This window comes from Zophobas morio, unplaced genomic scaffold, assembly GCF_036711695.1.
Source record: "Zophobas morio isolate AGI-343-1 ecotype UQ-CSIRO unplaced genomic scaffold, CSIRO_AGI_Zmor_V1 ptg000020l, whole genome shotgun sequence".
NCBI classification, from domain to species: domain Eukaryota; kingdom Metazoa; phylum Arthropoda; class Insecta; order Coleoptera; family Tenebrionidae; genus Zophobas; species Zophobas morio.
Window position 1 is genome coordinate 2,882,693 of NW_026972125.1, and position 24,351 is coordinate 2,907,043.

Consider the following 24,351-nt stretch of genomic DNA (forward strand, 5'->3'; position numbering starts at 1 on the left):
AATTTTCGCGCTTTCGTAAACTTCCATGCCGCTTTCGCCAAAATGGGGTTACCGCAACGCAGACCCTGGACCCCATTTTATCGACTTCCCATAACCCCGTCCTGTCAAACGCGGCCAGGTTGGCGTCCCTGCTCTCGTCCGCAGTCGTGTAATCATGTGAATTTCGTCGAGTTTCTCCTCAAAAAATGCGCTTTTGAGGCCCCAACATGTGCGAGTTGCCGTGGTACGCATTGGCCGAAATCCACCTGAAGAACCGCGACAAGTCCCTCGAAGTCTACTGTCTCTGCAGCAGGGTTTTTCTAAGGTAGGTTATTATTCTGTCATCTGTCAACCGGACGCCGCCATTCATATTTAAATATCCCTCAAAAACGGTTTCCGCGATTTTTCCCACGTAATTCGGCAAAAATGCGGTGAAGTGCGATGACAAGCAGCGAAAATGGGGCGAAGGCCCCCGTCATTCACGACTTCTGCATTATCAAGCCCATCAGCCGGGGGGCCTTCGGCAAGGTGTTCCTGGGTTGCAAGAAGACCAACACGGACGTGATGTACGCGATCAAGGTGATGAAGAAGACGGAGATGGTGAACAAGAACATGGTGTCGCAGGTGGTGAACGAGCGGAATGCGTTGGCTTTGACGAAGAGCCCGTTTTGTGTGCAGTTGTTCTACACGTTGCAGACGACGTCGTCGGTTTACCTGGTGATGGACTATATGGTTGGGGGCGACTTGAAGAGCTTGTTGAGTGTGTATGGGTTCTTCGACGAGGGGATGGCGGCGTTTTATGTGGCGGAGGTGTGTCTGGCGTTGCAGTATCTCCACAGTCACAGCATCATTCATCGGGATATCAAGCCGGATAACATGCTGCTGTCGAAGGAGGGGCACGTGAAGCTGACGGATTTTGGGTTGTCGTGCGTGCAGATACACAGGGATTTGGAGATTTCGGACTTCGAGAACGCGACGCCGAATTTGTGCACGAGGACGCCAGGGCAGCTGCTGAGTTTGACGTCGCATTTGAGCTTCGGCTCTGGGAACTCAAGGTAGGGTAAGGGTGGTGTGCCCCATGTCCCAACGAGCACCCAGCAGGCATGGGCTAAAACTTACGAGCGAGGGAGTATATTGTACCGATTAAACCAACTGAAAATTTGCAAAAACAGTACCATTGTCCTTGCAAAAATATTGATCACGTCCAAAAAAAAAAACTCACGTATTATTTTTAGTGAAATCAACCCACATTTTAGAAAATTCTTTAAAAGATATGTTAAAAGGGTTTCGTTTTTTAACATCTCTGAATCCTCTGTGTTTAGAATTTTTAAAAATTAGAGAAGCTTCGTCATTTTAGAAAATCATTACACTTTTATAAAATTATTGAAGAATTTGAACCTCTAAAAAATTTATAACTCCTAAATATAATAAAAGTTAAGAACAAATTTTTATTTAAATGAGGTACAAACAGAAGAACAATATTTGGACGTTCTAAAATATCTAATACTTCAGAATTTTTGGATTTCTTCGGTTTTTTTTTTAATTTTTTGCTTTGTTGGATTTTTTTTTTTGAGTTATTCCACTTTTGGTATATTTTCGACTTTTTGGATTTTTGAAATTATTGGAGGTCTTTAATTGTTTAAGTTTCTTGGGTTTGTTGGATTTTTTAAATTCTTTGAATTTCTGGATGTTTGGATATTTTTGATTTTTTGGATTGTTGGATTTATTAAGTTTCTTGGATTTCGAGCACTTCTTGTTTTTTTTTTTAAGGTTTTTAGAATTTTTTGTTTTTTAGAGTTTTTTTTTTTTTCATTTTTTGATTCACTGGATTTCTTGAGTTTCTTCGGTTTTTCCATTCCTCGTGTGTTTTTTTTTTTTAATTTATTGATTTATTCAATTTTTTGGATTTTTGAAATTATTGGAGTTCTTGAGTTTTCTTTTTAGATTCTTGGGTTTCTCGCTTTTAGATTATTTGAAAATTTCAAATTCTATGATTTTTTTGGTTTATTGGATTTCTTAAGTTTCTTGGGATCCTTGCATTTCCTGGAATTTTTTTGAATTTTTTGCTTTTTGGATTTTTGAAACTATTGAATTTCTCTGGTTTTTTTGGAGTTTTTTGGATTTTTTCTTAGGTTCTTTGGATTTTTTTATTCTTTGAATTTTTTAGATTTTTACGTTTGTTTTTTCGATTTTTTTTATCCATTCCATTTTTTGGATTATGTGGATAATTTTTATTTTTCTGCTTTTTTTGGCTTTTTAAGATATTTTCGATTTTTTGGATTATTGGATTTATTAAGTTTCTTGGGTTTCATGCATTTCAAGTATATACTTATATTTTTTTAATTTCTTGGATTCCTTGAACTTTTTTAGATTAGTTGAAATTTTCAAATTCTATGACTTTTTGGATTGTTGGATTTCTTGTGTTTTTGGGGTTCCTTACACTTCTTGTTTTTTTTTTTTTTAGAATTTATTAGAATTTTTTGCTTTTTTGTGATGTTGGATTTTTTGGGATTTTTGGAATTATTGGATTTCTTGAGTTCTTAAATTGTTTTTTTTTTTAATTTCTTGGATTTTTTTAGATTATTTGACATTCTCAAATTCTATGATTTTTTTGAGTTTCTCGGGTTTCTTGCATTTTTTGGAATTTTTTAGAATTTTTTGCTTTTTGGATTTGTTGGATTTTTGTATTTTTGGAGTTATTGAATATCTTGAGCTTTTTTGGGTTTTTTGGATTCCTTCTTAGATTCTTTCGATTTTTTGATGGCTTGGATTTTTTAGGTTTTTGAGTTTGTTTTTTGGATTTATTTTTTCTTTATTCCATTTTTTCGATTATTGGGATAATATTAAATTTTCTGCTTTTTTGGATTTTGAAACATTTTCAATTTTTTTAGATTTTTGGAATTAAGTTTCTTGGTTTTCATGTAATTTTTTGGATTTTTTTAGAATTTTATTGCCTTTTCGATTTTTTTTGTTTTTTTTTATAATTATTGGATTTTTTGAGTTTCTTCAGGTTTTTTTTTGGATTTTTTACGTTTGTTTTTTTGGATTTATTGATTTAAAAACAAAATTATGCAAATTATCCAAAAAATTTAATTATTTGCATAATTTTGGTTTTTTTTTCTAATTCTTTCGATTTTTGGCATATTTTGAATTCGGATTTTTTTAATTATTAGAGTTCTTGAATTGTTTTTTAGTTTCTTGGATTTTTTAGATTATTTGAAATTTTCAAATTCTATGATTTTTTGGATTATGTATTGGCTGTCTTGAGTTTCTTGGGTTCCTTGCATTTCTTGCATTTTTTGGAATTTAAAAAAAAAATTTGCTTTCTGGATTAGTCAGATTTTTTTGGATTTTGGGAGTTATATAATATCTTGAGTTTTTTTGGGGGGTCCTTTTGATTATTTGGATAATTTTTAATTTTCTACTCTTGGATTTTGAGATATTTTCGATTTTTTTTTTAATTTTTTGGAATGATTAAGTTTCTTGTGTTTTTTTTTTTTAGATTTTTTTAGAATTTTTTACTTCTTCGTTTTTTTTTTTAATTTTAAAATTATTGGATTTCTTGGGTTTTTTCAGTTTTTTGCATTATTTTTTTGAGTCTTGGATTTTTTATGTTTTTTGGGTTTTTTTTTTTGGATTTATTGATTTATTCTATTTCTTGGATTATTTGGATAATTTTTGTTTTGTTTTTTATTTCGATTTAGATTTTTGAAAATTCTATGGTTTTTTTTGATATTTTCGATTTTTTGGATTATTAGATTTCGTGAGTTTCTTGAGTTCCTTGCATTTCATGGGTTTTTTTTGGATTCTTTCTTGGGGTCTTTGGACTGCTTAGATTTTTTAGATTTTTGAGTTTGTTTTTTGGATTTTTTTAAATGTATTCAATTTTTTTGGATTATTTGAATAGTATTAAATTTTCTGCTTTTTTGGATTTTGAGATATTTTCGATATTTTTAGATTTTTGGAATTAAGTTTCTTGGGTTTCATGTATTTCTTGTGTTTTTTAGATTTTTTGATTTTTTTTAGAATTTTGTTACTTTTTCGATTTTTTTTTTTTTATTTTTAGAATCATTGGACTTCTGCGAGTTTCTTCAGTTTTTGGATTTTTTAAAATAATTTTTGCGTTTGTTTTTTTGGATTTATTGATTTTTTGGATTTTTTTAATTATTTGCATAATTTTGTCCTTTTTTTTCTTTTCGTATTCTGATTCTTTGGATTTTTGGCATATTTTGGATTCAGATTTTTTAAATTATTGTAGTTCTTGAATTTTTTGGGATTTTCTGGATTCCTTCTGGGGTTCTTTGGATTTTTTTTGGATTTATTCCATTTTTTGTTTATTTGGATAATTTTTTATTTTACACTTTTTTGAATTTTGAGAATTATTAAGTTTCTTGGATTTTTTAAAATTATTGGATTTCTTGAGTTTTTTCAATTTTTTGGATTTCTCGGTTTTTTTTGATAATTTTTTGAATTTTGGATTTTTTATGTTTTTTGGGTTTGTTTTTTTGGATTTATTGATTTATTCTATTTCTTGGATTGTTTGCATAATTTAATTTTTTTTGTTTTTTATTTCGATTTGGATTTTTGAAATTATTGGTTCTTTTCAGTTTCTTGGATTATTTGAAAATTTCAAATTTTATAATTTTTTGGATATTTTCGATTTTTTGGATTATTGGATTTCGTGAGTTTCTTGGCTTCCTTGCATTTCTGGGATTTTTGTAATTACATATTGGATTTCTTGAATTTTTTGGGGTTTTTTTGAATTCCTTCTTGGATTCTCTGGATTTTTTAGTTTTGCGTTTGTTTTTTGGATTTATTCTAGATTTTTGGATTATTTGGAAAATATTCATTTTTCTGCTTTTTTGAATTTTTGGGATATTTTCGATTTTTTGAATTTGTCGAACTGTACCTAAGGGGCAAGGAAAGTCTTGTTGAAATAATCTTCCATCTTTTTTTTTTTTTTTTTTGTAGAGGTGTGGATCAGTTACATGTTTTACAATTAACTGTTCTCAAAAAATAAAATTTCATCAGAATTATGCAAACTTGTACAAATTCGAGTCAGAAATCAGTGTTTTTTTTTGTCACATTTTGGCGATTATTAAATTTTTCGTATTATTTGGCTGTAACTGTCAGACTGAACAAGGAAGTTGTTGGTGTTGCCAACATAAATATTTTAAAAATAAATTTCACGGCCTACTAGATCTTTTTTTTTTTCGATAATTGTGTATTGAGAAGTTCGACAAATAAAATTTTATTCAATTCGCTCGTTGGGAACATCCACTTTCCTTGAATACTTCCCCCAAATCTCACCGTCCGTCCCCTGCAGGTTCTGCAGCAAACACGACACCTCCGCCACCAACTTCGAAAAGAAACTCGACAGCGGCTCGGTCCTCTCCGGCGTGGCCTACCTCTCCGCCGAGGAGGCGTCCCTCCAGGTCACCGACACCAGCTCCTACCACACGTGCACCAGCACCCAGACCGCCGACTCGCACACCTCCCCCGTGAGCCGAAGATGCTCCAAGTTCCGCGCCGGCGACCGCAAGCGCAAGCAGCGCTCCCCCTCCACGGACAACCCCCCCAAGTCCTTCCTCAAGACCGGGCTCACCGGCGAAATGGAGATCCTCCGCGTCGACTCGACCAGTCCCCCCAAGGGGGTGACCTTCTCCACCCCCGTGTCCAGCCAGAAGCCCAACAAAGCCCCGAAGACCACCCGCTTCGAGCTGCCCGCCGGCAACAAAACCGAGGAGAACGTCGTCAGCCCCATCACCCCCAAGACGCCGCGGACGCCGTACAGGACGCCGAAGTCGGTGCGGCGCGGCCAGTGGAGCTCCGACCAGAGGATCCTAGGGACGCCGGACTACTTGGCGCCGGAGCTGCTGCTGAGGAAGGGGCACGACTGCGCGGTGGACTGGTGGGCGCTGGGGGTGTGCTTCTACGAGTTCGTCACGGGGATTCCGCCCTTCAACGACGAGACGCCGCAGCTGGTGTTCAGGAATATCCTGGAGAGGAATATCGAGTGGCCGACGGACGATGAGGCGCTGTCGGAGGAGACGGTGGGGGCGATCGAGAGCTTGCTGACGTCGGAGCCCGAGAAGAGGCCGAGGGCGCCCGAGGTGATGAAGATGGCGGTTTTTAGCAATACGGATTGGGAGAATTTGTTGCAGGCGCAGCCGCCGTTCGTGCCTGACCCTTACGATTTGACTGACACAGGTTATTTCCAAGCGAGGAACGAATTGCTCAATTTTAATATTTCGAATTTCGAGCTGTAGATTTGTAAGTGGGGTTGTTGTAATTATTTTTCTACGTTTATGTATGTAGTACAGTTTATGCAGACCAGTGGGGTGTTTTATTTGACAATCTGAGCGTTGAAAGTAGTCAGTTTTGACATGAATATACCTAACAAACGTGTTTGGTAAAGATGATGACAGCTGTCATACATGTCACTTTGACAATCAGGTGTGCCATAAAATTAAAAAAAAATCGCAAGCATTAATAGGCAATCAGTATATATGCAATGTGTTGCTTTAAACTCGTTGAAGTAAAGTGCCGTTTTTGACGACTTGTGGCCGTTCATTGTTGCCTTAAATATGTAATGGCCGTTCTGGTAAATCCGGTGTATTTTTTTTTCGACTCCATATGAATCTATTTTTCGTTTTAGAAGCCGAGATGACAATCTTAAACGTTCCGTCTTTTCGGCCGAATTCAGCGCTTCCGAAGAAGAACTGTTGCTAGACGAAGAGGTTTCGAGTGAATGTAGTTCTTTGCCTCAAATTTTGAAAAACAAAATTAAGCAAGATGTAAGTATAGTAGATTTCAGATGAACCTGCATCGCGGGTGCCTTGACAAGTTGGAGTTTACGTTGGTATGAAAGAAATATCCCTCCTCGTCTGTCAGATTTAGGTTGCTACACCTTGCTGTCATTTTGAAAGAGTTGCAACATCTGAATGTTTTGTGACCCGAATATTTGTCACAGAACATCGTATTGATGCGAAGAGTTTGACAGCAACTGTCAAAATCGTATTTTAACTGATCAGGATGTTTTTAGACAAAAGTGAGCCATGAAATTTTTTCTTGGATTCTCCCGCTTATCAGATCAGAATTCAATTTCTATTCTACCGTTAATAAATATTAAGCTAGCGAAATGGAATATTTGTCACAGAACAACGTATTGATACTTGACCTTAACGCGAAGAGTTTGACAGCAACTGTCAAAATCGTGTATAAACCGATCAGGATGTTTTCAGACAAAAGTGAGCCAATGAAATTTTTTCTTAGATTCTACCGCTTATGGAGGTGGGCGGAGCTAAGTTTGCCTTTTTTCTACAGAGTATAAGCAAGCAATTGCGCCGCCCACCCGCCCCACTCTTGAATCTAGTGACTACGCTTAATATTGTTCATTATAGACAAGGTTATTATCTTATTAGGATCTTAGATAAATCTGTTGAAACTGCTAAAAACGTAGATAAATTGTAAACAAATTTTGCGGAAAATATTAAGCGGGTGTTAAGTAAGCATATCAGACGTGAGAATTATATTTAAAAAGTATTATTATCGACGCTCCTCCTACTAGTAGAAGCTCCACCTTATTAAATCATTTTATTGGTTCCGAGAAGAGGGGTGGCGTTTACACTTGCACTTCATATGATACGGTAAAGTAGTTTTTCGATTAAAAATTAAAAATTTTATTTAAAAAAAAAAAGTTGCCCTAGATTCTATTATTTATCAATGTAAAATCCAACTTCCGTCTTAGTGCCAATAAAATGAGTCGTCAAAACGGAGTAGGGGTGGGTGGGCGGGGCTAGTTTTGGCTGTGTTTTAAATCTTAGATTTTACCGCTTATCAGTTCAGAATTCAATTTCTATTTTACAGTTAATAAAATATTAAGCTAGCGAAATGAATAAATGATGTGGGCGGAGCTAACTTTTTCTTTGTTTTACAGTCTTTGAGCAAGCGACTGCCCCACCCACCCACCCCACTCTTGATTCTGAGGACCACTCTTAATATTGTTAATTATTGTCAACGTTATTATCTTATTAAAATCTTGGGCAAATCTTGCGACCCTTTGCTGGAAAAGTAGATGAAGTGTAAAAAAAATTGTGGAAAATATTAAGCGGGTGTCAAATAAGTATAAGTATATCAGACGTAAGAATTATATTTAAAAAGTATTATCGATGCTCCTCCCACTAGTGGAGGCCCCACCTTGTTAAATCATTTCATTGGTTCGGAGACGAGGAATAGCGTTGACAGTTGCACATCATATGATACGGTAAAGTCGTTTTTCGGTTAAAAAATAAAATTTTATTAAAAAAAAATCTAGTTCTAGATTCTATTATTTATCAATATAAAATCCAACTTCTGTATCAGAGCCAATAAAATGAGTCATTAAAACGGAGTTAGAGTGGGTGGGTGGGGCTAGTTTTTCTTTGGTTTAAATCTAACATTCTACCGCTTAGTGGTGTTAAATAAGCATATCAGACGTGAGAATTATATTTAAAAAGTATTATTATCGATGCCCCTCCCACTAGTAGAAGCTCCGCCTTATTAAATCATTTCATTGGTCCGAGACAAGAAGTAGCGTTTAATTTGCACCTCATATGATATGGTAAAGCCGTTTTTCGATTAAAAATTACAATTTTATAAAAAAAAATATTTCTAGATTCTATTATTTGTCAATATAAAATCTAACTCCCTTTCAAGATCCAATAAAATGGGTCATCAGAAGCAAGTAAGGGCGGGTGGGTGGGGCTAGTTTTGACTTTGTTTGAAATCTTAGATTTTATTGCTTGTCTATTCAGAATTCAACTCCTCTTTTACACTAAATAAAATATAAAGTTAATAATATAAAGGAAGGAACTGGGCGGGGCTAATTTTACCTTTTTTCTACAATCTTGAAGTAAGCGATTTCTACAATCTTGAAGTAAGCGATTTCTACAATCTTGAAGTAAGCGATTGCCCCGCCCACCCACCCCACTCTTGATTCTGGTGACCACTCTTATTATTGTTAATTATAGACAACGTTATTATCTTATTCAAATCTTTGGCGAATCTTTTGAACTTTTGCTGCAAAAGTAGATGCATTATAAACAAACTTTGTGGAAAATATTAAGCAGGTGTTATAAACAAGCATTTCAGACGTGAAAACTATATTTAAAAAGTATTATTATCGATGCCCCTCCCACTAGTAGAAGCTCCGCCTTATTAAATCATTTCATTGGTTCCGAGACAATAAGTAGCGTTTACATTTGCACCTCATATGATATGGTAAAGCCGTTTTTCGATTAAAAATTACAATTTTATTTAAAAAAAATATTTCTAGATTCTATTATTTGTCAATATAAAATCCAACTCCGTTTCAAGAGCCAATAAAATGGGTTATCAGAACCAAGTAAGGGCGGGTGGGTGGGGCTAGTTTTGACTTTGTTTTAAATCTTAGATTTTATCGCTTATCTATTCAGAATTCAACTCCTCTTTTACACTAAATAAAATATAAAGTTAATAATATAAAGGAAGGAACTGGGCGGGGATAATTTTAGCTTTTTTCTACAATCTTGAAGTAAGCGATTGCCCCGCCCACCCACCCCACTCTTGATTCTGGTGACCACTCTTATTATTGTTAATTATAGACAACGTTATTATCTTATTAAAATCTTTGGCGAATCTTTTGAACTTTTGCTGCAAAAGTAGATGAATTATAAACAAACTTTGTGGAAAATATTAACCAGGTGTTAAACAAGCATTTCAGACGTGAGAACTATATTTAAAAAGTATTATTATCGATGCCCCTCCCATTAGTAGAAGCTCCGCCTTATTAAATCATTTCATTGGTTCCGAGACAAGAAGTAGCGTTTACATTTGCACATCATATGATATGGTAAAGCCGTTTTTAGAATAAAAATTACAATTTTATAAAAAAAAAATATTTCTAGATCCTATTGTTTGTCAATATAAAATCCAACTCCGTTGCAAGAGCCAATAAAATGGGTCATCAGAACCAAGTAAGGGCGGGTGGGTGGGGCTAGTTTTGACTTTGTTTTAAATCTTAGATTTTAGCGCTTGTCTATTCAGAATTCAACTCCTCTTTTACACTAAATAAAATATAAAGTTAATAATATAAAGGAAGGAACTGGGCGGGGATAATTTTAGCTTTTTTCTACAATCTTGAAGTAAGCGATTGCCCCGCCCACCCACCCCACTCTTGATTCTGGTGACCACTCTTATTATTGTTAATTATAGACAACGTTATTATCGTATTAAAATCTTTGTCGAATCTTTTGAACTTTTGCTGCAAAAGTAGATGAATTATAAACAAACTTTGTAAAAAATATTAAGCAGGTGTTAAATAAGCATTTCAGACGTGAAAACTATATTTAAAAAGTATTATTATCGATGCCCCTCCCACTAATAGAAGCTCCACCTTATTAAATCATTTCATTGGTTCCAAGAAAAGAAGTAGCGTTTACACTTGTACCTCATATGATATGGTAAAGCCGTTTTTCGATTAAAAATTACAATTTTATTTAAAAAAATTATTTCTAAATTCTATTATTTGTCAATATAAAATCCAACTCCGTTTCAAGAGCCAATAGAATGGGTCATCAGAACCAAGTAAGGGCGGGTGGGTGGGGCTAGTTTTGACTTTGTTTTGAATCTTAGATTTTACCATTTGTCTATTTAGAATTCAACTCCTCTTTTACACTAAATAAAATATAAAGTTAATAATATAAAGGAAGGAACTGGGCGGGGCTAATTTAACCTTTTTTTCTACAGTCTTGGAAGTAAGCGATTGCTCCGCCCACCCACCCCACTCTTGATTCTGGTGACGACTCTTATTATTGTTAATTATAGACAACGTTATTATCTTATTAAAATCTTTGGCGAATCTTTTGAACTTTTGCTGCAAAAGTAGATGAATTATAAACAAACTTTGTGAAAAATATTAAGCAGGTGTTAAATAAACATTTCAGACGTGAAAACTATATTTAAAAAGTATTACTATCGATGCCCCTCCCACTAGTAGAAGCTCCACCTTATTAAATCATTTCATTGGTTCCGAGACAAGAAGTAGCGTTTACATTTGCATCTCATATGATATGGGAAAGCCGTTTTTCGATTAAAAATTACAATTTTATTTTAAAAAAATATTTCTGAATTCTATTATTTGTCAATATAAAATCCAACTCCGATTCAAGAGCCAATAAAATGGGTCATCAGAACCAAGTAAGGGCGGGTGGGTGGGGCTAGTTTTGACTTTGTTTTGAATCTTAGATTTTACCGCTTGTCTATTCAAAATTCAACTCCTCTTTTACACTAAATAAAATATAAAGCTAGTAATATAATGGAAGGAACTGGGCGGGGCTAATTTTACCTTTTTTCTACAATCTTGAAGTAAGCGATTGCCCCGCCCACCCACCTTACTCTTGATTCTGGTGACCACTCTTATTATTGTTAATTATAGACAACGTTATTATCTTATTAAAATCTTTGGCGAATCTTTTCAACCTTTGCTGCAAAAGTAGATGAATTATAAACAACCTTTGTGGAAAATATTAAGCAGGTATTGAGCAAGCATTTCAGACGTGAGAACTATATTTAAAAAGTATTATTATCGATGCTCCTCCCACTAGTAGAAGCTCCGCCTTATTAAATCATTTCATTGGTTCCGAGACTAGAAGTAGCGTTTACATTTGCTACTCATGTGATATGGTAAAGCCGTTTTTCGATTAAAAATTACAATTTTATTTAAAAAAAATATTTCTAAATTCTATTATTTGTCAATATAAAATCCAACTCCGTTTCAAGAGCCAATAAAATGGGTCATCAGATGCAAGTAAGGGCGGGTGGGTGGGGCTAGTTTTGACATTGTTTTAAATCTTAGATTTTACCACTTGACTATTCAGAATTCAACTCTTCTTTTACACTAAATAAAATATGAAGTTAGTAATATAAATGAAGGAACTGGGCGGGGCTAATTTTACCTTTTTTCTACAATCTTGAAGTAGGCAATTCCTACAATCTTGAAGTAAGCGATTGCCCCGCCCGCCCACCCTACTCTTGATTCTGGTGACCACTCTTATTATTGTTAATTATAGACAACGTTATTATCTTATTAAAATCGTTGGCGAATCTTTTGAACTTTTGCTGCAAAAGTAGATGAATTATAAACAAACTTTGTAAAAAATATTAAGCAGGTGTTAAATAAGCATTTCAGACGTGAAAACTATATTTAAAAAGTATTATTATCGATGCCCCTCCCACTAATAGAAGCTCCACCTTATTAAATCATTTCATTGGTTCCAAGAAAAGAAGTAGCGTTTACACTTGTACCTCATATGATATGGTAAAGCCGTTTTTCGATTAAAAATTACAATTTTATTTAAAAAAATTATTTCTAAATTCTATTATTTGTCAATATAAAATCCTACTCCGTTTCAAGAGCCAATAAAATGGGTCATCAGAACCAAGTAAGGGCGGGTGGGTGGGGCTAGTGTTGACTTTGTTTTAAATCTTTGATTTCACAGCTTGTCCTATTTTACACTAAATAAAATATAAAGTTAATAAAATGCAAAACGGAAGTGGGCGGAGCTAACTTTTCTACAGTCAGTAAGCCGTTGCCCCGCCCACCCGTCCCACTCTTGATTCAGGTGACCACTCTTAATATTATTAATTATATACAACACTATTATCTTATTAGATTCTTCAGCATCTCTGTTGAAACTTTGCTGAAAAAGAAAACAAATTTTGTGGAAAATATTGAGCGGGTGAGAATTATATTTAAAAAGCATTATTATCAATGCTCCTCCCATTCGTAGAAGTTCCAACTTATTAAATCATTTCATTGTTATGTTATTCAATTCCCTTTCAGATTTTTGGAAAATTTGCTGATCCGAACAAAGCGCTAATCCGAACACACCTTTCCCCAAGTAATTCGGATTATCGAGTATACTGTATACAGAATTTGTTATTTAGTCTTTAATTAGTACTCTTTACTACAGTTCATTCTTTTTTCATTAGGGATCTTTGCATATACGAAAGTGGTTGTCAACCGAATTACTAGATTTACATGGCCTACCTTTGCCTAAAAACATCCTGAACGGTATATTTTGTATTGTCAACTTTCACTTTTGCCATCATGGAATTGGTCTTCCTCTAGGGTCACTAATATACCATGATGATGTCCGACTGTGAAGGATATAAACATCTCTCTATCTCTTGCCACCTGTACTGTATATTCGTGACCTTACCCCATTTTAGAAGACTCGCCTCAATAGACCCCCACCTCTAACCCCACCCAGTGTCACCCGACACTGCCAATCGCCTCTCATACGTCTCCCCCTCCAGGCCGAACCCGAGACCGTCAGTTGCTACTGCAGCGCCTCCCACACCGACAACCTCTCCACCGACGAGCACGACAGCCTCCGCGACTCCCACGACGGCCGCCCCCCGCACCGCGGCCTCCAGTCCAGCGACAGCGGCGCCGACCTGACCGAGTGCGTCCGCCAGGACATCGACGGCGACTGGCACAAGTACTGGTCGCTGAACGGCGAGAAGCTCATCTGGGAGTCGTGGATCGCCAAGTACAGCGCGTACATCAACCCGGACTACCTGCAGTTCGCGCAGGACCAGGCCGACACCGAGCAGAAGGAGCGGCGCGAGCAGCTGTCGCTCGACGTGGCCGAGGGCCGGCGCGGCGACCGGGACGTGAAGAACCGCATCCTGGTGCGCAACCTGTCGGGCAGCGACGACAAGCTCAACACGGAGGTGTCGGACGGGTGGAACCCGCTGTCGCCGGTGAGCGTCGACTGCGAGACGGAGGTCGAGCAGCTGCTGAGCTCAAGGTGCGGCAGCCACGCCAGCTCGCTGCGGACGGTCGACTCGATGACGAACGTCACGCGGATGACGATCTCGTCGCTGGATCTGAGCCAGAGCTCGCACAGCTCAGAGAGTTTCTCGTCGGTGAGCTCGGTGCAGAGCTCGCTGAGCTCGACGAGCTCGGAGGAGAACGAGGAGGATTATCAGCACCAGTGGCACGTGCTGTGGAAGAGGCACTACGAGGAGGAGTTCATGCGGCAGTATGAGCTGTTCGTGGTCACGTGGAAGGACCACAATGTCTCGGGTGAGCCGGAGGATTGGTTATGAATTTAACATGATAAAGTAATGCACAAAATTCGTAAAAAGCGCAGCATTTGTTTTCGTTTTACTCTCCATCTGTTGACATATGTCAAAAAAAAATTACGTCAAATTTGTGAAAGTTATGACGTTATCAATGATTTTTTAAATGAGACGTTATAATTTTGATCGAATTATCTGATAAAGCTTATTTTTCTACATATGAGAATGTAGCTTGATGTAGGGGTTGCATAACAAAAAAAATGGAGAAAAATAATAACAAACGAAATAAACGTGATATGAACAATAAAAAATCATCACAATTGGGATGGGGTGGGTGGGCGGGGTTTATATTTTTCCTTTTTTTTCTTAAAATACATAGTATTCTTTGAACAACACGATGCTCAAAAACACGTTTTTAATTTCTTGCAAAGAAATAAAACCAATAAAAAAAATCATCACAATCGAGATAGGGCGGGTGGGTGGGCTTACAAGGCTTACAAGGAAATATCAATTTTGCAATTAGGCTCCACCCCACAATTGCAAAATCCATATTTTCTTCCAAAAATGTACTATTTTAACCATGTTTTAAGTTTCTTGTTGTAAAAAGATGGCTATGTATATTAAGAAAAAAAAAGACAAAATATAAGCCCCGCCCACCCACCCTAGCTCAATTCTGATGATTTTTTTATTCGTCGTGAGCCGAGGGGTGAAACTTAATTGTAAAATCCTTATTTTCCAGATCCAGATAAGCCCCAAAATTTAGATGGCAGGATTTGTGTAAATGTAATGGTGTTTTTTTATGGAGATATTTAAAAAGTCATGTTTACAATATGAACAAACCCGATAATTTAGACGACTGGAAAGCACGAATCCGGCATGAACTGACTCTTATAAGTTCCCAGAGTATTGAAAATTCCGTCAATCACGTCAACCGTCGTTCGGGTTTGTGACAAATAGTGAATGGGGAACAGTTTGAACAATTTCTATATCATACATTTTTACTCCAATGTATTGTTCTGTTTATTTAACATTTATCATTAAAATCAAATTTATTTTGTTTGTTATTAATTTTCTCAATTTTTTGTTATGCAACCTCTATATCAAACTACATTTTCGTATACAGAAAAATAAGCTTTATCAAATAATACACTCAAAATTATACCTTCCGATTTAAAAAAAATCATTGATGATGGATGTCATAACCTTTGCAAATTTGACGTCACAATTTTTATGACGTGTCAAAAGATGAAGAATAAAACAAAAAGTTTGGCATGTTTTTGCATTACTTTATCATAACCCTGTATATTTTTACATAAAGCATAAATACGCTATAACTACACTTTTTTGTGTTGTTACAATTAGCAATCAGATCTTTTTCCAAATTTCTACTTCGAGTCCATGGAACTAATAGCCACTTTTATGTTTTCTCGATGTTTCATGACCCGTAGAGTACGAAAAATATAGTCTCGTTTCCGTCCGTCTGTCTGTCTATTTGTCTGGTGTCTGTATCCATTTTTATTAGACACGTAATCTCCGGAAGTGCTGACCCGATTGTCGTTGGAAATATCATGCCAACCAAAATTTTGCTAATCATCCCCACCAACAATTTGATGACGTCATTTCGAAGAATTCTATGTTTATTTGATTTAACTGTTATACAACAATATAGTTCTATAAGTGTGGTGTATAAATCCGCTTTAAGTTTTTCCCTAACCGTCCAAATTTTTATATTTAATATATAGAATTTTCTTTCGACAACAGGATAGTTAAACATATTTTCAGTTGGGAAAATAAGACTTCGTATGTTAAGAAAAAATGGACAAAATATAAGCCCCGCCCACCCACCCCTTCTCAATTGTGATGAATGCTTGCTTTATTCATCGTGAGCTGAAAGGCGAAGTTTAGTTGCAAAATTCTCGTTTCTCTACAAGAAATTACCATATGAAATATGTTTTTACAAGGGTAGAATTTTTTAGAGAAATATTGATGTGACGATTAAACTTCGCCCTTCGATTTGATTAGGAATAAAAAACTCATCACAATTGAGAACGGGGCGAGTGGGTGGGGCTTATTATTTTTTTTTTTTTTTTTTTAATATACAAAGTTTTCTTTCAACAACAGGATAGTTAAATATATTGTCAGATTCTTGTTGAGAAAACAAGACTTCGCATGTTAAGAAAAAATGGACCAAATAAAAGCCCCGCCCACCCACCTCTTCTCGTTTGTTATGAACGCTTGCTTTATTCATCGTGAGCTGCAGGGCGAAGTTTAGTTGCAAAATCCTCATTTCTCTACAATAAATTACCATATGAAATATGTTTTTAGGGTAGAATTTTGTAAAGAAATTATATGTTACAATTAAACTCCGCCCTGTCGGTCTGATTAGGAATGAAAAACTCACAACTCATATCGGGGCGGGTGGGTGGGGCTTAATGTTTGTTTGTTTTTTGTTTTTTTTTTTTTTTTGTTCTTTATATACATAGTTTTCTTTCAACAAAAGCAAAGCGCAAGAGATATTATAATAAAAATCATAAAATTAATCTACTATTCAATAACTTTGGATTATACTCCTAATATAAGTCACGTAGAATAACTTGTATTTTCTCATTTTCTCGAAAAACTGAAGAAATGAAAAACTGAAAAATCTAAAAATTGAAAACTCCTGAAATTTCAAATCGAAAAATTGCAAAATCTAATAATTGAAACGTCTAGAAGTTGGAAAATCGGAAAACTGGAAAATTTAAAAATGAAACTCGAAAAATTGAAGAAAAAATTCAAGTCAAATAGGCTGCTGTTGTAAGTATTTACGCCACTGGTTTTTACTTTATAGAGGTTATAAGAAAATAAAAATCTCAAAAAAAAAAAGATAATTTTTCAGAGAAGTGGGATTTATTTGGCTGCATTTCAGGGACGAGGGAAGTTCTGTTGAAATAACCTTCGACCAATTTTTTAAAAATGTAAAACCTCCGGAGCTCCAGATGTTTTTTTTTTAATGAAACCTCAGGATCCCAATTCTCTTTTTTGAAAAATGTAAAACCTTCTCAGGAGCTCCAAATGTTTTTTTTTTTTTTTTTTGTGAAACCTCGGGAGCCCCAAATGTCTTGTTTTTTTTTATGTGAGACCTTCTCCAGGATCACAATTCTCTTTTTTGAAAAATGTAAAACCTTCTCAGGAGCTCCAAATATATATATATTTTTTTTTGTGAAACCTCGGGAGCCCCAAATGTCTTGTTTTTTTTTTTTAATGTGAAACCTTCTCCGGGGTCCCAATTCTCTTTTTTGAAAAATGTAAACCTTCTCAGGAGCTCCAAATGTTTTTTTTTTATTGTGAAACCTCGGGGATCCCAAGTGTGGTTTTTAAAAATGTAAAACCTTCTCAGGAGCTCCAAATGTTTTTTTTTTTTTTGGTGAAACCTTCTCAAGGGTCCCAAGTGTGATTTTTAAAAATGTATAACCTTCTCGGGAGTCCCAAATAAATGTCTTGTTTTTTTTAATGTCAAACCTTCTCGGAGGTCCCAATTCTCTTTTTTAAAAATATAAAGCCTTCTCAGGAGCCCCAAATGTCTTGTTTTTTTTTTTTTTGGTGAAACCTTCTCAAGGGTCCCAAGTGTGATTTTTAAAAATGTATAACCTTCTCGGGAGTCCCAAATAAATGTCTTGTTTTTTTTAATGTCAAACCTTCTCGGAGGTCCCAATTCTCTTTTTTAAAAATATAAAGCCTTCTCAGGAGCCCCAAATGTCTTGTTTTTTTTTTTTAATGTGAAACCTCGGAGGTCCCAATTCTATTTTTTTTTTTAATGTGAAACCTTCTCAGGAGCTCCAAATGTTTTTTTTTATTGTGAAACCTTCTCGGGGGTCCCAACTGTTGTTTTTAAAAATGTATAACCTTCTCGGGAGCCCCAAATAAATGTCTTTTTTTTAATGTCAAACCTTCTCAGGAGCTGCGAATGGTTTTTTTTTTTGTGAAACCTCAGGAGCCCCAAATGGCTTGTTTTTACTTCCCGAGCGTAAGCAAAGGAAGTATTGTAATCGAGTCCGTCGGCCGACTCTCTACTTTTACATTTTCTCGATCTTTCATGACCCCTAGAAGACGAAGAAATAGGTCTCCCATTTCCGTCTGTCTGTCCGTCTGTCCGTCCGTCTGTCCGTCTGTCCGTCTGTTGTCCCGGATTTTTATTAGACAGATAATCTCCGAAAGTACTCGACCGATTGTTGTGAAATTTTGTACTTATATTAAGAATATCATGTAGATGGTAAAACGCTAACCAAAATTTGTCTAGTCATCCCCACCACTAATGCGATGACGTCACTTCAAAATTGTACATAGTAAATGGGTTTTCAATTGTATAAAATAACATAGTCCTACACATGTAGTTTACAACTCTGAATCGACTTTTCACCCGAAACGTCCAGATTTTTGGAAAAAAAATCAAAATTATAAAACAACATTTTGAAATTTAATTTTTAATCTGCTAACCAGAATGCTTTGAAACGTTACAGATGTTTTAAGGCTATAAAGAGCATCATAAATCTTTAGTCAAAAAATATTTGCTTATCCCCTCCAAAAACTTGATGACGTCAGCTCAAAAGTTTGTGGAATAAATCATATCTAAAATGTACAAAATATGATGAGTCTGTACTTGTGATCTATCACTCCATTCATATTTTTTGGATTTGCATATACAGGGTGACTCAAAAAAATTAATGAATGCGTAAATATATTTTATTGATTTAATCAGGAACTACAAAACCGAATGCTCTGAAATCTTGCAGATGTTTTAAGGTCATAAAGAGCATAATAAATTTTTAGTCAAAATATATTTGGTTATCTTCTACAAAAAACTGATGACATCAGCTCAAAAGTTTGCCGAATAAATCGTATCTAAAATGTACAAAATATGATGAGTCTGTATTTGTGATTTATCATTCCATTCATATTTTTGGATTTGCATATGCAGGGTGACTCAAAAAAATTAATGAAGGCTTGAATTTATTTTATCGATTTAATCAGGAATTACAAAACCGAATGCTTTGAAATCTTGGGAATATTTTAAAGTTATTATAAGCATGGTAAACTTTTGTTCAAAATGTATTTGTTCATCCCTCCTAAAAAAATTGATGACGTCATCCTTAAATTTTGCTGAATAAATCCTATCTAAAATGCAAAAAATATGATGAGTTTGTACTTGTGATTTATCATTCCATTCATATTTTTTAGATTTTCTTAAGAGGTGGTTCAAAAAAATTAATGAAGTCAATTTATTTTATTGATTAAATTAAAGGCAACACTTATTATTAGTATTACACCCCAACCAACCCAATTTGGTAGACACAAAATTTGTTAAAGGAAAAACTCGGTTGAAACATAAGGGTAGCACGCTTATTTACATCGACTTTAACATTACAGACCTGCATTTGTTTTATGCGCTCACTTGGTTCCGCGAATTTGAAATAGACATGTTTATAATCAACCAATTGTGAATTTCACCGTCAAGAATTAAAATAAAACCCAATGTTTTATATAATAAGCGGAAGTCGAAGCAATAAAACCGATGGTCGTTTTGTTTACAGTTTCTCTGTTTGACTCTCACGTATGCTGTTACGCCTGTCATCTTAAATTAAGAATGTTTATACATGCACGATTTTCAGTTGCCTCTGATACGTATACGTGAGTAAATTGTTTCGTTATTTTATTGATTATTACAAATCAATATTCAAAACGACCCAATTCATTTTCCCGAAAATTTGAGAATATAATAATTTTATTCTTAGTATTACACTACATCTATCCCAACTCATATACGTGTCCTTGCAAAAATGTTGATGACGTCATCGCATTTTTTTTTAAATTCCCACTACAAAAATGTAATGAGAAAAAAAACACAATAGGCATGCAGTCGTCAAGTTTCCGACAGCGAGGGAAGTACTGTCTAAACTCTTTAGACCAATTTTTTTTTTAATGTGAAACCTTCTCCGGGATCCCAATTCTCTTTTTTGAAAAATGTAAAACCTTCTCAGGAGCTCCAAATATATATATATTTTTTTTTGTGAAACCTCGGGAGCCCCAAATGTCTTGTTTTTTTTTTTTTAATGTGAAACCTTCTCCGGGGTCCCAATTCTCTTTTTTGAAAAATGTAAAACCTTCTCAGGAGCTCCAAATGTTTTTTTTTTTTGTGAAACCTTCTCAAGGGTCCCAACTGTGGTTTTAAAAATGTATAACCTTCTCGGGAGCCCCAAATAAATGTCTTTTTTTTTAATGTCAAACCTTCTCAGGAGCTCCAAATGTTTTTTTTTTTTTTTTGTGAAACCTCGGGAGCCCCAAATGACTTGTTTTTTTTTTTAATGTCAAACCTCCGGGGTCCCAATTCTCTTTTTTGAAAAATGTAAAACCTTCTCAGGAGCTCCAAATGTTTTTTTTTTTTTTATTGTGAAACCTTCTCGGGGGTCCCAACTGTGGTTTTTAAAAGTGTAAAACCTTCTCAGGAGCTCCAAATGTTTTTTTTTTTTTTTTGAAACCTTCTCAAGGGTCCCAACTGTGGTTTTTAAAAATGTATAACCTTCTCGGGAGCCCCAAATAAATGTCTTGTTTTTTTTAATGTCAAACCTTCTCGGAGGTCCCAATTCTCTTTTTTAAAAATATAAAGCCTTCTCAGGAGCCCCAAATGTCTTGTTTTTTTTTTTAATGTGAAACCTCGGAGGTCCCAATTCTCTTTTTTTTTAATGTGATACCTTCTCAGAAGCTCCAAATGTTTTTTTTTATTGTGAAACCTTCTCGGGGGTCCCAACTGTTGTTTTTAAAAATGTATAACCTTCTCGGGAGCCCCAAATAAATGTCTTGTTTTTTTAATGTCAAACCTTCTCGGAGGTCCCAATTCTCTTTTTTTTTAATGTAAAACCTCAGAAGCTCCAAATGTTTTTTTAAACCTAGGGGGTCCCAACTCTGGTTTTTAAAAATGTAAAACCTTCTCGGGAGCCCCAAATGTCTTGTTTTTTTTTTTTTAATATGAAATTTTCTCGGGGGTCACAATTCTCTTTTTTTTTATGTAAAACCTCAGGAGCTCCAAATGTTTTTTTTTAACCTTCTAGGGGGTCCCAACTGTGGTTTTTAAAAATATAAAACCTTCTCGGGAGCCCCAAATGTCTTGTTTTTTTTTTAATGTGAAACCTCGGAGGTCCCAATTCTCTTTTTTTTTTAATGTGAAACCTTCTCAGGAGCTCCAAATGTTTTTTTTTATTGTGAAACCTTCTCGGGGGTCCCAACTGTTGTTTTTAAAAATGTACATATAACCTTCTCGGGAGCCCCAAATAAATATCTTGTTTTTTTAATGTCAAACCTTCTCGGAGGTCCCAATTCTCTTTTTTTTTTTAATGTAAAACCTCAGAAGCTCCAAATGTTTTTTTTAAACCTAGGGGGTCCCAACTGTGGTTTTTAAAAATGTAAAACCTTCTCGGGAGCCCCAAATGTCTTGTTTTTTTTTTTTAATGTGAAACCTCGGAGGTCCCAATTCTCTTTTTTTTTAATGTGAAACCTTCACAGGAGCTCCAAATGTTTTTTTTTATTGTGAAACCTTCTCGGGGGTCCCAACTGTTGTTTTTAAAAATGTACATACAACCTTCTCGGGAGCCCCAAATAAATATCTTGTTTTTTTAATGTCAAACCTTCTCAGAGGTCCCAATTCTCTTTTTTTTTTTAATGTAAAACCTCAGAAGCTCCAAATGTTTTTTTTAAACCTAGAGGGTCCCAACTGTCGTTTTTAAAAATGTAAAACCTTCTCGGGAGCCCCAAATGTCTTGTTTTTTTTTTTTTTTAATATGAAATCTTCTCGGGGGTCACAATTCTCTTTTTTTTATGTAAAACCTCAGGAGCTCCAAATGTTTTTTTTTAACCTTCTAGGGGGTCCCAACTGTGGTTTTTAAAAATATAAAACCTTCTCGGGAGCCCCAAATGTCTTGTTTTTTAAAATGTAAAACCTTCTCGGGGGTCCCAACTGTGGTTTTAAAAATGTAAAACCTTCTCGGGAGCCCCAAATGTCTTGTTTTTTTTTTTAATGTGAAACCTCGGGGGTGCAAATTCTCTTTTTTAAAAATACAAAACCTTCTCAGAGGTCCCAACTGTCTTTTTTAAAAATGTAAAACCTCGGGGCCGCCGAACGTATTTTTTTAATGTGAAACCTCGGGGCTTCTTTCTACATCAGCAGATGTAATAAGTATGTAGCTAAACGCACTAATAATGTCCAGACCTAATTCTACCTTAATAGCTAGCGATTCGCCACTTAACATTAAACTGATGTTTTCTATTCTTATAAATTACCTTTTACTTTTTTCTATATTTTCCGCACTTGTGTGGACCGCGTCCCCTTAGAATTTGCGCCCCCATGGCGCAGAGGCTGCGGGAGTGTTGCTTACTTATAAACTTCCACAAACAAATCATACAATCCGCTTTCTAGTTCTAATTGTAACAATATTCACTCATTTAACTTTTTGTCAACGCTGTAGATGTGAGCGACCGGATCGAGAGCAACATTCCTGGTACAGCCAATGCGTATTTAAGCAGCCCCTCGCACGTTAGTAAACAAACCAAAAAAAATATCCACAAAGTATTTCAAGGCAAAGTCGAGAAGAACGACGTCAAGTGTCCTATCCAAGTCAATAGCAACGTAGCCAAGTCTTTAGGTTTTTTGTTGAGTAGTTTAAAAGTGTCTAGCGAAGAGAATAGCAGGATGGAGGAAGCCATAGAAGTGGAAAGCGAGTACGACAGCGCGGAAGAAGAGAAAACCCAGATGGCCGCCATGGGTTTGCCCACGTCTTTCGTACCAAAACACAAAAGGGAGAGAGTCGACGAGTCGGAAACCACAGAGAGGTAACACCGATTTTAGTAAGCGAAAACGTTTCTAGATTTCTGCGTTGTAGCGGTAGCTTGCCAGGCGACTTCGAGTCATGCCGCAAGAGAATCAAAGCAGCCTTTAATCTCATGGGCATTGAGTACCATGACACCAACACGAGCCCGCTTTCTGGGCAAGTGCACTACAAAATGAAACACATTCGGCTACAAAACAGACACCTGAAGTTGCGGAACGACAACAAGAGACCGAGACATATACATTTCGATGAGGACGGTAACGTGATTAGCGAAACTGGACCTTCTGAAGAAGTACGTTACGGTTCAATGTGTTCAATTTTTAATTCGTCGGGTTCTAGGGTGGTTTCCAGAGTGTTCTACCTGACAGTTCCGACGATAAACATAGTTCTGCAGACGAGGACATCAGCAGCGAGGTGGTGACAACTCCACCGAAACTCGAGGAACAAGCCGAGGAAGTGATACCCAAGCGCAAGAAACGCAAGAAGAAGATCGCCGTTCCTCCGGAAATCAAGGAGAACGCCTATTTGAGAAAATACTGGCACAGGAGGTTCAACCTCTTCAGCAAGTTCGACGAAGGAATCAAACTGGATGAAGGTAAGTTCGTGAATTTAAAACTAGGGTTATTGGAATTGTGGTTTTAGAAAGTTGGTACTCCGTCACACCTGAACAAATCGCCAAACACATCGCCAAAAGGTGCACCTGCGACGTCATAATTGACAGTTTCTGCGGGGCCGGGGGCAACTCCATCCAATTCGCGTTTACATGCAAACGAGGTAAACATAACCTCATTTATTTTTTTTTTTCAAACGCATTAATTCGTTTTTCCAGTCATAGCAATAGACATTGACCCTAGGAAAATCGAGCTGGCGCGCAACAATGCCGAGATTTACGGGGTAGCGGACCGCATCGAGTTCATCGTGGGGGACTTCTTCCAGTTGGCGGGCGGTTTGAAGGCGGACGTGGTGTTCTTCAGCCCCCCGTGGGGCGGCCCGTCGTACCTGCGAGAGCCAGTTTACGATTTAGAGTCGATGTTGCAGCCATTTCCAATTTCAAAACTGTTGGAAGTTGGGAGGGCCATCACTAGCAATATAGCCGTGTTCTTACCGAAGAATAGCAACGCTTTTTTAGTAAGTATGGACGAACAATTGGTGCGTTTAATCACGGTTGTTTTGCAGCTGATCGACGAATCCAAGCCCGGAGGCGGAGTCGAAATCGAGCAGAATTTCCTCAAGAAGAATCTTGTTTCAATTACTGCCTATTACAGTGATCTCATTAAGAAAATCTGAGTTACGTTAGGTTAAGTTCAAAATTAGTGTTTGTTTTTTAACGAAGTGACGTATGTAATTCTGTTTTTGTATTTTATTTTATTAAAAAGATACTCTTTAGCGGTGATTTGAATTTGGC

General features: G+C 36.0%; 2 protein-coding genes across 4 annotated transcripts; both read left to right on the plus strand.

Moving 5' to 3' along the window:
• Positions 1-98: 98 nt before the first annotated feature.
• LOC135131271 (trimethylguanosine synthase-like) lies at positions 99-24,332 on the plus strand. Of its 3 annotated transcripts, none has more exons than XM_064058937.1 (9): positions 99-304; positions 6,638-6,776; positions 13,318-14,092; positions 22,584-22,947; positions 22,998-23,238; positions 23,286-23,541; positions 23,589-23,720; positions 23,776-24,074; positions 24,123-24,332. In XM_064058937.1, the coding sequence occupies exons 1-9, from the start codon at positions 207-209 to the stop codon at positions 24,231-24,233; spliced, it is 2,415 nt and encodes an 804-aa protein (XP_063915007.1). In that variant the 5' UTR covers positions 99-206; the 3' UTR covers positions 24,234-24,332. The 3 variants fall into 3 exon arrangements, with proteins under 3 accessions (XP_063915007.1, XP_063915008.1, XP_063915010.1); XM_064058938.1 differs by having other exon boundaries at positions 22,686-22,947; XM_064058940.1 differs by having other exon boundaries at positions 22,695-22,947.
• Positions 315-6,315, plus strand: Gwl (greatwall). The gene is made up of 2 exons (XM_064058944.1): positions 315-1,034; positions 5,306-6,315. The coding sequence occupies exons 1-2, from the start codon at positions 421-423 to the stop codon at positions 6,246-6,248; spliced, it is 1,557 nt and encodes a 518-aa protein (XP_063915014.1). The 5' UTR covers positions 315-420; the 3' UTR covers positions 6,249-6,315.
• Positions 24,333-24,351: the final 19 nt, after the last annotated feature.